Below are 12404 nucleotides of genomic sequence, written 5' to 3'. Positions count from 1 at the left end.
TACAAACTTGCTTGTTTTAACAAGAACTCTGCAGTATTATTATTCACCAAGATGAAAAATTCCATAAATAACAATTTTCACAATTGAAAAAGAATGGCATCTTATACAGGTCTGTAGCTCTGACCACGAATAAGAGCACCTTAGTAGCATGTAAGGTGTAAAACAATTATTACACACGTCATACTCTGCAGATGCTGCTCCAGATTGTAGGAAACCATCAGCCAATTTATGCTGCCCAAACCAGGACTGCAAAAAGGTATATTTCGCTCTGAAACACGCCAAAGTTTCAGAGAAAATATAGTTTAAAGATCTAGCTGGGGACTGTAGGCCAATACAAGACTAGGCCACCACCGTGGTGGGGTTCTCCCCGCACATCTCCAATTGAATGACAGGACTCTCTTGATGTACACATATGAAAGACCTGTCAATCACCTGGAGTGATGAGGGGAGAAGCCGGCAGGTGGTGCTGCTGACCTGGTCTCACCTCTGCCCATGGTCCGTGGCCGGATCTTCAAACTGAGTTTTCTCTAAAACGCTGGAGAAAAGCAGAGAAAAATTTATCTGGCTTCAACCATGCAGACCGCTGTATGGTCTTGGCCACCGTGCTGCAGCTCAGTGTCAGGGTGTTGGAAACCTTCTTATAGTCTACGCCATCTTCATGCAGAGCAACAATTTTATATTCAGATCCTTTGAAACTTCTTTGCCATAAGGTGCCATGTTGGACTTCCAGTGACCAGTATAAGAGAGTTTGTGATCAATAAAAGCAAATATAACACACCTGCTCCCCATTCGCACCTCAGAAGTTGTGACACTAATGAGTCACATGACACGGGAGGGAGAATAGCTAATTGGGCACAATTTGACCATTTTCACTTAGGGATGTACTTACTTTTGTTGCCAGCGGTTCAGACATTAATGGCTGTGTGTTGAGTTAGAGGACACCAAATTTACACTGTTATAGAAGCTGTACACTGACTACTTTACATTGTATCAAAGTGTCATATCTTAATGAAAAGATCACCTAAAACATTTACAAAAATGTGAGGGATGTGCTTACTTTTGTAATCTACTGTATGTTACCAATTATTTGGAAAGAAAAAAAAAAATGGGGAAAAAGTCCAATATATATTAACAATAATATTTTCAATACTTAAAATTGCTAATATTTAGGAATATTAAGTATTGAAAAAAATGACTAAAATAAAGTACATGTAAATATAAAATATTTTACTAATTAACTTCAGCAAAAACGTAATGTTTAGTTTCCCAGCCATCCTACGTCTTAAGACGGGCTGCGTCAAGACGTCTGGAGACAGACATCGGGTGGGGGCAGCGTCCTATCGGTTTTCATGAACACGCATCCTCTGTTCATCGAACCTGACAGGACAAGCGGAGGAGGAGAGGACGGACTAAAGCAGAATATACCCTTTCCAGGTAACAGAAATTGAACACTTATCTCATCAGCCTGACAGGTATATTGGAGGGCGGCATGGAGCTATAAACTATGGTAGGAGGTATAAACTATGGCATGGAGGAATAAACTATGGAGGTACAAACTATGGCATGGAGGAATAAACTATGGAGGTACAAACTATGGCATGGAGGAATAAACTATAGAACTGGTCCTCCTTTGTCCTGCCAGGTTTGATAAACAGAGGAATGCGCGTTCACAATACCGGACAGGACACTGCCCTCACCCGGTGTCTGTCTCCAGCAGACGTCTTTAGGCATCCCGTCCGAAGACATAGGACAGCTGAGACACTACTGGGAGCTGACATAATTCAAATCCTGATAGTTCACTACCTAAACTTTACCTTTTTGTTAATTAAAGGTAATTAGCAAAATTTGTAATATTTAAATGTACTTTATGTTATTTTGATTACATTTCTCAGAGTACCCCTTTAAGTAATGCACCAAACACGGCAATCCCGGGAATGCCCCCATCCCATTTAAGTAACGCTGATGGACAGAAATACCAAAATGCCACATTTGGTTGGGTTTTAGATAAACCCTAACCCCTTAAAGCAAGGAGTCCTGAGAAATTAGGGACAATACGTAACTATGAATATTATTATACAGCAGCATGGTAGCTGAGTAGTTAGTACTATAGCCTCAGGGGTGCTGTATGTTCTCCCCGTGTTTGCGTAGGTTTCCTCTCAAAGTCCAAAAACATATTGATAGGGAATTTAGATTGTGAGCACCAATGAGGACAGTCATGTCTATAAAGCGCTATCGAATATAATGGCACTATACAAGTAAAATTATTAAATATTGAATTTTATTACTTAAAAACACATAAGAACCTAATGGTGGCAGATCGGCAAGACGTGTAAAGACACTTACCACAACCTGCTGGGTTTTCTTAAAAATGTGCTTGTCAGGTACTAAAAAGTCATTTTCATAAAAAGCATGGAGCAGAAGGTATTCATTTCGTTCAGAGCGCCCACCCATCAGTGTCCTTGACTGTTAAAGGACAAAAAAAAAATATTCAATAAGAAGAATTAAAAATGCCACATATTACATATACAACAATCTACATTTTGCAAGTAAAAGCTGGCTTTTACCCTTAATGTTGAAGCCAAAAAAAGTGAATATAGTAAAAGACCATAAGGGTGAGGAATTCACGTTTATCAGTGTTTAAGATCAACTACAGAAATAGCACATTTTTCGGAGGGGGTGGTGGACACTGACAAAGATGACAAAGGTGCAACAGGTACACTATAAGGATGCTCCATGAAACCTGTTCATCACAGAAGGTGGTTGTTTCACAAAGAAAATGCCAGAGTCAACCATTCTACCTTCAAAATATAGAAAGACATTTACTTGTTACAGAGAACAAGTTTTTGGAATGAAATGGCACACAAAATGACACTTTCCTTTTAAACCAGCTCAACATGATTTTGGAAAGATGAATACACTGACAAGACACATCATCTCTGTCAACGGAGTCAGTTTGTTACAGTCGCTTGATTCAGTAAGAGCGACATGCTATGAAACTAGATCATTTCTAGTCATTAGAAATTTCAAGCTGAATTTGATGCACTCACTGGATGGAAAGGGGAAAGGAAGAAAAAAAACAGAAAAGATCTCAGAATGAAAGACGAGACAGACTTCAAACCATTTCGTGGAGGCACAACATGGAATGGGATATTAGATGGCTGAGGAGATTATATGACATGTAGGAGTTACAGTCAATTAAAAATTAAAACATTCTCTCCATCATTTGTTCTAAAGTTTCTGAGCAAAATATAAAAATAAAGAACATTCCCGCTTGCTGAAGCATACAACATGAGTGAAACGCCAAAAAATATTTCACAGCTATTGGGATTATTACTGTTCAATTCTTGGCGCATAAAAGAAGGAGGAAAGTGCAAAAGTACCGGCAATGGATGGGTAATGGATTGTACCAAGGGAACAATGTGAAAAAGAAAAAAGTACATTACGCAACTGTTAAGTCCCCTCCAGACTTTGGTTACAGTGGTCAATCATAGGCTTTAGGGGTGGAAAATCGTGAATGCAGGCATCACCACTGAAGTCAGTGTTTGGCTGCAGCAGTCACGTCAATGTACGACAGATCATTATTAGGCCGAAGTCACACTTGGGTATGAATTGCACGAGTGCACTGTGAGAAAATCTTGCATTGCACTCTGCCCCATTTAAGAAAGTGCTGCAGCTCAGATCTGCGAGTTTTTCCTAAGCCCTAAATGGATTGAAGAAAAAAAAAAATCGCAGCAAGCTGCAATTGTCTGCAACAGCAGTGTCACTTCCACCCATACAAGTCTATGGGTGCGAGACAAACATCGGACTGCACTCTGATGACATCCAAGTGCAATGCGATATACGCACAGGCTGACAATGGAGGAGATTGGGGGGGAATAACCCCTCCTCGGCAGCTGTGATCCGATCTAAGCAACGGACTTGCAGTAGAGCCTGAGCCGAGGGTCATTAGCATATTGCATCCGATGTTCTCACATTAGAAGCGATACAAAAGCGTGACTCTACCCTTAGAGCAAAGTAAGCAAAGACCAGTGGAAACCACCTGAGCGGTGTGATTTATTCATCCACTTTTAGGACATTCCACATTTTACATTTTTGGGAGTAGACAACATCTAACTTTAGAAGAGAATAACACAAATAAATGATTACCATGACGTTTCCTGCTATATTAGTGATCTGCAAGGCCAAGGGAAGAACATTCAACTCGCACATGATCTGCAGAATGAAGCGGCCATCTACGAGCGTGTTCTCCAGCATGTAGAGAAGTTGAGAGGAATCACTGGTGGTAAACAAGCGCGAGAAGAGGAATCAAAAGTGTTACATAAAAAAAGAAATTGATAAAATAAATAATTTAAGTAGTTCAACAGTTTCAGCATCTGGACGTTAGCCACGTAGTGGCCACAACAGCCACGCGCCAAACATACCGGGAGAACCACTGAAGCGGCAGGAGACCACAGCACAAATGACGGCGATGCAGGGAATTACACAGGTGAGAATTGGGATTTTTTTCAATTCTATTTCATTATTTAATAAAAATTGCTAGCTGTATCGTAAATGCCTAAACCAGTCGTGTTTTTCTCTTCAATAATTAAAAAATGCTTCGTTAAGGCAGACATTCATCAACAATGAACCAGAAAGGTGTTGGCTGAATAGGACAACCGCTGATCACGTGGCAAGTTCTCTGCAGCGGAGATGAGCAAATACGAGCCGTGCAGCACTGGATGAGATGTAGAAACAACAACCTAAAGCAGGAGAGATGGATCCATTACCGATAGCCATGCTTCTGTCTTCTTTTCTCTAAAGCCCTATATTAAAAGGGAGTGTCACCTGAAAAACACTATTTAAAGCTAACCATATGATTCAGCCCATATAAAAAGCATACCTTTTGTGCAATTATCATTGCTTTTGATATGCCAATTAATGTATTCAGTGTATCCTTGGTGTGGCCACAAGCGGTCAGTGCACCATTCTGCACCTCGGCTGCCTCTATGTGGATTGACAGTACTAGCCAGAGTGAGCCCTGCCTGAAAAGTAAGCTTCAGTGTGCGAGGATACAGTGCTACTGAGGAGCGAGCGCAGTATTCCCTCATCTCTGCTACGGCCCATTGCTACACATGCGACTGATTGCATGCACAAATTCATATTTTGCATATAAACTCTACATTTTGTTAAAAAAAATAAAAAAACAATATATAAAACTATTGGGTTTGTGTCGCCATTCTCTGATGTAACTTTTTCATCCAAATGGAGCTGTGTGGCTTAGCGGACATTTTATTGATAATAATGTTTTATGAACCCCAAAATTATTTATATGTATATCTGTATATATATATATATATATATATATATATATATATATATATATATATTATATATATATATATATATATATATACACACACACACATACATACATACACACATACATACACACACACACACACATATATATATATATACATATACACACACACATATATGTTATACAAACACACACACACACACACACAAACACATTACAGTTCAAAAGTTTAGGGTCACCAAGACAATTTTGCCTTTTCCATGAGAAAAATCATACTTTTATTTACAAATGAGTTGTATAATGAATAAAAAAATATATTCCAGACATTGACGAGGTTAGAAATAATGATTTTTACTGGAAGCACTAATTTTCTCCTTCAAACTTTACTTTCATCACACAATTCTCCTTTGCAGTAATTCCAGCTTTGCAGACCTTTGGCATTCTACCTGTTTGTTGAGGTGTAATCTGGAGATATTTCACCCCATGCTTCCCCCCCCTCCCACAAGTTGGATTGGCTTGATGGGCACTTTTTGTGTACCATATGGTCAAGCTGCTCCCACAACAGCTCAATAGGGTTGAGATCTGGTGACTGGGCTGCCACTCCATTACAGATAGAATACCAGCTGCCTGCTTCTTCCCTAAATAGCTCATGCATAATTTGGAGTTGTGCTTTGGGTCATTGTCCTATTGTAGGATGAAATTGGCTCCAATCAAGTGCTGTCCACAGGGTATGGCATGGCAGTGCAAAATGGAGTTATAGCCTTCCTTATTCAAAATCCCTTTAACTGTGTACAAATCTCCCATTTTACCAGCACCAAAGCAACCCCAGACCATCACATTACCTCCAGCATGCTTGACAGATGGCATCAGGCACTCTTCCAGCATCTTTTCAGTAGTTCTGTGTCTCACAAATGTTTTTCTGTGTGATCCAAACACCTCAAACTTCGATTCGTCTGTCCATAACACTTTTTTCCAATCTTCCTTTGTCCAATGTCTGTGTTATTTTGCCCATATTAATCTTTTCCTTTTATCAGCCAGTCTCAGATATGGCTTTTTCTTTGTCACTCTGCCCTGAAGGCCAGCATCCCAGGGTCGCCTCTTCACTGTAGACGTTGACACTGGCGTTTTGCAGGTACTATTTAATGAAGCTGCCAGTTGAGGACCTGTGAGGCGTCAATTTCTCAAACTAGAGACTCTAATGTACTTGTCTTGTTGGTCAGTTGTGAAGCGGGGTGTCAGGAACCACCGGGGGGGTCACTCAGAAATCCCCCGCGCTGGCTACCAGTACGTCACAATCGGGGGGTAACAAGTGGGGGTCACCCCTCCTTTATACCTCCCGACCGACAGACAGAGCACGTGACGCGCTCTCTAGCGCCCCTCTTATAGTCAGGCCAATTATGGAATTGCCCGACAATAAGCAAGGAGGCCGCTATACTACTTATGCCGATTATTGAAGGGTCCCCGGTGAGAGTAGGGTATATATTCCCCCGACCTCCGCGGGCGGAATATATAAAATCTCCCCGAATCTCACTGGCCTCCCCACAATAATCCTTGGCACAACTCGCTGCCACCAACCGCTTCACGGTAACTATTAGCCGAACACACAGACGTGGGATTCAAGATCGAGATAACAGAACAGCCCAAGATTAATTATATAATTTAATCGGCCTAAAGCCACACTAGAAACTACAATATATACAATAGGAGATCTACAGAATATACATATGTCAGAGTACAGTTACAATCAAAGCATGGGTTACAAACAGGCATACACAGTTCCAGCAGTTACCTTGTGCGTCTGGCCACAGGGGGGCGCTGTAGACCAGGTTTCCAGGAACTCCCTCACAGGTCTTTCCCAACCAGGCCCCCGAGCAGAAGAACACTGGAAAATGGCCGAAGTAGGGTTATCAACCTGGGCAAATCCAGGTCCCCTCCTACCTTAGTGACCTCAGAGGGAGCACTGCTCCACCCCTGGCTGGAGTTATGGACAAAATCCACAACATGGAATATGGCCATAACTTGGCCTGGGAGCGTCGTAGGCGGACGCCGACGCTCTCATTGTGACAGCTATGAATTTAGCTACAGAACGAGAGGACTCATGACTTGTCTACTAGTTCCCCATTGGCTGATATCACGCCTGGGGTATTTCCCCAGGTCCTGCTCCCATAAAAAGGGTGTGCCAGCATCGTCCGCATGCGGAGACACCATTTTTATGGTTGCCATATTTATCGGAAATATGGCTTGCGAGATATGAACCATTTTTTACTGGAGTCGTCCTGTCTGGATACTTCCAAGCTTGCTAACTAGATAGCAGCCCCTACTACAGGGTCACGGCAGGGAGTCATCCTGTGTCCATTGTTCCCACATCACCTAATCTCCATATCACAGGAGATGGCCATGGGATGTGTTGCTAGGATGTGACACCTTCACAGATGCTGGACATCTGAGAACAAGAAGGGAGGGGGCACTGCCATGGAGTGATGAGAGCGATTATGACTGGAAGTCATAATTCATCTTCATATCCCAGGGTTTGCCTCACACCTCCCCCCTTTTGAGGGCGCTAGGGGGCAGCACACTCCGGTGTTCCCCCGTGCGCCCGTCCGCGACCTCTCCTTGTCGGGACAGCCCGTCTGCGTTACCGTGGTCCCGGCCCCTTTTGTGGCGAATGGTGAAGTTGTATTGCTGGAGCGCAAGGCTCCATCGCAACAATCGCCCATTCGTCCCAGAGACAGTGTGTAACCAGCTGAGGGGATTGTGGTCCGTCTCCACGATGAAGTGGCGCCCGTATAGATAGGGTTGCAGACGCTGCAGGGCCCACACTATGGCCAGGCACTCCTTTTCTATCGTGGAATAGGCCACTTCCCGTGGTAACAGCTTCCTGCTCAGGTACAAGACTGGGTGCTCTTGGCTCGCAGAGTCCACCTGGCTGAGCACCGCACCGAGGCCGAAGTCACTGGCGTCGGTCTGTACTACAAACGGCCGCGTGAAGTCGGCTGCCTGTAGCACGGGCGGGCTGGACAGGGCGTCCTTTAGGGCCCGGAAGGCTGTCTCGCAGTCCATTGTCCAATCGACTGCAGAGGGCAGCTTCTTCTTGGTGAGGTCCGTCAAGGGCTTTGCCAGGCTACTATAGCATGGAACAAACCTCCTATAGTACCCAGCGGTCCCCAAGAAGGACATCACCTGCTTCTTGGTCCTGGGGGTGGGCCAGGATGCGATGGCTTCCACTTTCTCAGGCTCGGGCTTCAGTGTTCTCCCGCCTACCCGGTGACCGAGGTACTGGACCTCGCTCATGGCCAGCTGACACTTTCCCGGCTTGATGGTCAAACCTGCCTGGTGGATCCGCCTGAGCACCTGTGCTAGATGCTCTAGGTGGTCCTCCCAGGTGGGACTGAAGACGGCAATGTCATCCAGGTACGCGGCCGCGTACCCTTCAAGTCCCTTGAGCAGGGTGTTGACCATCCGCTGGAAAGTGGCAGGGGCATTCCTCATCCCGAATGGCATCACCGTGGACTCGTACAGTCCAAATGGGGTAATAAAGGCAGAGCGTTCCCTGGCCTTGCGAGTCAGGGGGATCTGCCAATATCCCCGGCTCAGATCCATGATGGTCAGGTACTGAGCCCCGGCCAACTGATCGAGCAGGTCATCGATGCGTGGCATTGGGTACGCATCGGCGACCGTGACAGCATTGAGCCCCCTGTAGTCCACGCAGAACCGAGTGGTTCGGTCCTTCTTCGGGACGAGGACTACAGGCGAGGCCCAAGCGCTGTTGGATGCCTGGATCACCCCCAGCTTCAGCATCTCGTCAATCTCCTGGCGCATGTGTTGCTGCACCTCCAGGGAGACCCGATATGCTGAACGCCGGATCGGGGGATGATCCCCAGTGTCCACGTGATGGACAGCCAAGTTAGTCCTTCCGGGCTGGTTGGTAAACAACCCCCGGAAGGGGTGTAGGGTGGCCCACAGCTGGGACCGTTGGTCCTCCAAGAGCTGGTGGCCAACCTCCACATCCTCAATGGATCCGCCTGCCCTAACCTGGGCTAGCATATCCAAGAGGGTTTCCGCTTCTCCCTCCTCGGGCAGGTTGCACACGGGGAGCGCACATGCCTCCCGCTCATGATGTGCCTTCATCATGTTCACATGGAAGGGCTTCCGCCTTCCACGGGCAGGGTCCAGGGTGACCAGGTACGTCACAGGGTTGAGCTGCTGGTACACGAGGTATGGGCCTTCCCAGGCTGCCTGAAGCTTGTCCTGTGGTACGGGGACCAGTACCCACACCTTTTGACCCACTTGGTAGGTCCTCTCACAAGCGTTCTGGTCGTACCAACGCTTCTGATCGGCCTGGGCTTGAGCCATATTGTCGTGTACCAGTTGCGTCAAGGCCTGCATTTTGTCCCGGAAGCGCATGACATACTCGATAACCGACACTCCAGGGGTGGCCAAATCCCCTTCCCAAGCCTCTTTCACCAGAGCCAGGGGGCCCCGCACACGTCGCCCGTACAGGAGCTCAAACGGTGAGAATCCTGTTGAGGCCTGTGGAACCTCCCGGTAAGCAAATAACAGGTGTGGGAGATACCGCTCCCAGTCACGCCCATGGGAGTCGACCAACATCTTAAGCATCTGCTTTAAGGTGCCATTAAACCGCTCGCACAGGCCATTAGTCTGTGGATGGTACGGGCTGGCCACCAGATGTCGCACCTGGACTTGCTTACAGAGGGCCTCCATCAGCTGGGACATGAATTGGGTCCCCCGGTCAGTGAGCATTTCCTGGGGAAAACCCACTCGGGAGAAAATCTCCAGCAATGCGGTGGCCACCTTGTCAGCCCGAATGGACGACAAGGCCACTGCTTCTGGGTACCGGGTGGCATAGTCCACTACCGTCAGTATGAAGCGTTTCCCGGAGCTGCTGGGGATGGCCAGCGGGCCGACCAGATCCACAGCCACCCTCCTGAAAGGCTCATCGATGATTGGCAGAGATACTAGTGGGGCTTTGGGGTGTGGCCCCGCCTTCCCCACTCTCTGACAGGTTTCACACGAACGGCAGTAGGCAGCCACATCGGCCCCCATTTTTGGCCAGTAGAAATGCTGGTTTAACCTGGCCTTGGTCTTAGCGATCCCTAGGTGTCCGTCCATCGGAATCTCATGTGCGATCCGCAACAACTCCGTCCGGAACGGATAGGGTACCACCAACTGTCGGTCCCTGGGCCACGCCTCCGGTGAACCTTGCTGGACCGTGGCCCGGTACAGCCGTCCTTGGTCCCAGACCACTCGCTCCGGGTCCGAGTCCGAGGGAGGCTGTGCCGCCTGCTCCTTAAGAGCTTTCAGGCTGTCGTCAGCTTCTAACGCTGCCTGAAACCCCTGACTAGATGTGGCCAGAATCGACGAGACTGTCACATCTTCAGTCAGTACCCCGGGACCTGTGTCCTGGCCTCCACCTGACTCGGCTGCCACTTGGTCAGAAGGGGAAGAGCTATCGGACCTCCGGGAGGCCCCTTGGCTTCCAGCACTCCCACTGCGGGTGACAGCGGCCACAGCCGCTGCGACCGTGGGTCGTGCCTGCTCCTCCTCCGTTCCTGACCAAGTCGCCGGTTCAGGCAGACCTACCTGGCTTCCTGACACCCCGGTTGTGGGGGAACCATGCACCGAGATCTTACCTGGGAGCACTTCCGCTCCTGGACCGGCCCCAATCTCACCTGCCTGTTCCCCTCCTGCAGCAACAGAACCCCGCTGTGAAATCTCTGGGGACCCCACATTTGCTGTGGTAGCCCCCACCCCACACACTGGTCCTCCACCTGCAGCACCCTGCTCTCTGCTTATCCCTGCAGAGGGCAACAGATCCCAGCTCACTGGCTGGTTACTTGTAGAGGCATTGTCACACCTTTCTCTGACCCCCTCCCCTGTCACAGCTGCAGCTGAGTGTGTGTCTATGGTGTCTATGCAAGCAGAAATATCAGAGTTCACTCCCTCCTCCCTTACATCATTCATAGATAACACATTAACATTGTTAGGAGTCATGTCAGTACGGGCTGAAGGTTCAGCCCTTGGGGGGGGCCCAAACTGGGAGGTTATCTGCCCCAAATCTGTCCCAAGTAGCACGTTTGCAGGGATCCGATCAGTTACCCCCACCTCCCTCACCCCTCGCCCTGCGCCCCAGTCCACATAAATGTCAGCAACAGGCAGCGCCGGGTCAATGCCTCCAATCCCGGAGACAGCGAGGGTTTTTCCCGGGATCAAGTCTTGGGGGGACACCATCTCAGGCCGCACCAGAGTCACCTCCGAGGCGCTGTCTCGCAGTCCTATGGTCACAGACCGGCCGACGGTGACAGGTTGGAAGCTGTCCAGGGACCTACCACCACCCCCACCCACACAATACACCTTGGGCGGCCCTTGGGACGGGGACGGAGCCGGGGCCTTGGGACGCTGAGGGCACATGGCCTTGAAGTGTCCAGGTAAGTTGCACTGGTGGCACCGTCTTGGTTCTGCCACGGGCCTGGAGAGGGGAGTTGAGGGGGACACCCCCTGCAGTCTAGGGGCAGGTGGGGCAGTCGCAGAGTTCATCTTACCCCCTCTCCAGGTGCTGCTGGTGGCTGCTCTCCTGGCCTCAGGAGCCCGATTGTTGGTGTAGTCATCGGCCAGGGCAGCTGTAGCCGTGGATCCCTTTGGCTTCTGGTCTCGGATGAACTGGCGGAGATCCTCAGGGCAGTTCCACAAGAGTTGCTCCGTGATGAACAAGTCCAGGATCTCCGGTCCGGTGGAAAGCTGCAGGCCTTGGGTCCAGTGGTCGGCAGCTCGGGCAAGTGCCCGCCGGTGGTCAGCCCAGGAGTCCTTTGGTCCCTTTTGCAGGGTCCGGAACTTCTTGCGGTAGGACTCTGGAGTGAGGTTGTACTGTTGGATCAGGGCCCGCTTGATGGTGTTGTAGCCCTGATCTGCCTCAGCAGGCAAGTCCCCAAGGATATCCAGGGCCTTACCCCTTAGACGGGGGGTCAGGTATTTGGCCCACTGATCCTTGTCCAGATGGTGCTGCAGGCAAGTCCGTTCAAAAGCAGTCAGGAAAGAGTCCAAGTCTCCATCCTTCTCCAGCACTGGGAAGTCCTCAACACGGACCTTT

The 12404-nt window shown here is 48.3% G+C and overlaps 1 protein-coding gene across 3 annotated transcripts in view; it reads right to left on the bottom strand.

The window, feature by feature from the left end:
- POLA1 (DNA polymerase alpha 1, catalytic subunit) overlaps positions 1 to 12404 on the bottom strand; it is a 513667-nt gene that overhangs the window by 313922 nt on the left and 187341 nt on the right. For all 3 annotated transcript variants that reach the window (XM_075335453.1, XM_075335456.1, XM_075335455.1), the window contains exons 20-21: positions 4147 to 4276; positions 2344 to 2463 (exon numbers count right to left, since the gene is read on the bottom strand). In XM_075335453.1, the coding sequence (XP_075191568.1) occupies positions 2344 to 2463; positions 4147 to 4276 (250 nt within the window). The remainder of the gene's footprint in view (positions 1 to 2343; positions 2464 to 4146; positions 4277 to 12404) is intronic.

This window comes from Anomaloglossus baeobatrachus, chromosome 2, assembly GCF_048569485.1.
Source record: "Anomaloglossus baeobatrachus isolate aAnoBae1 chromosome 2, aAnoBae1.hap1, whole genome shotgun sequence".
NCBI lineage: Eukaryota > Metazoa > Chordata > Amphibia > Anura > Aromobatidae > Anomaloglossus > Anomaloglossus baeobatrachus.
Note: the sequence above shows the minus strand (reverse complement) of the source record. Positions and strands in the feature narration are given on the sequence as shown.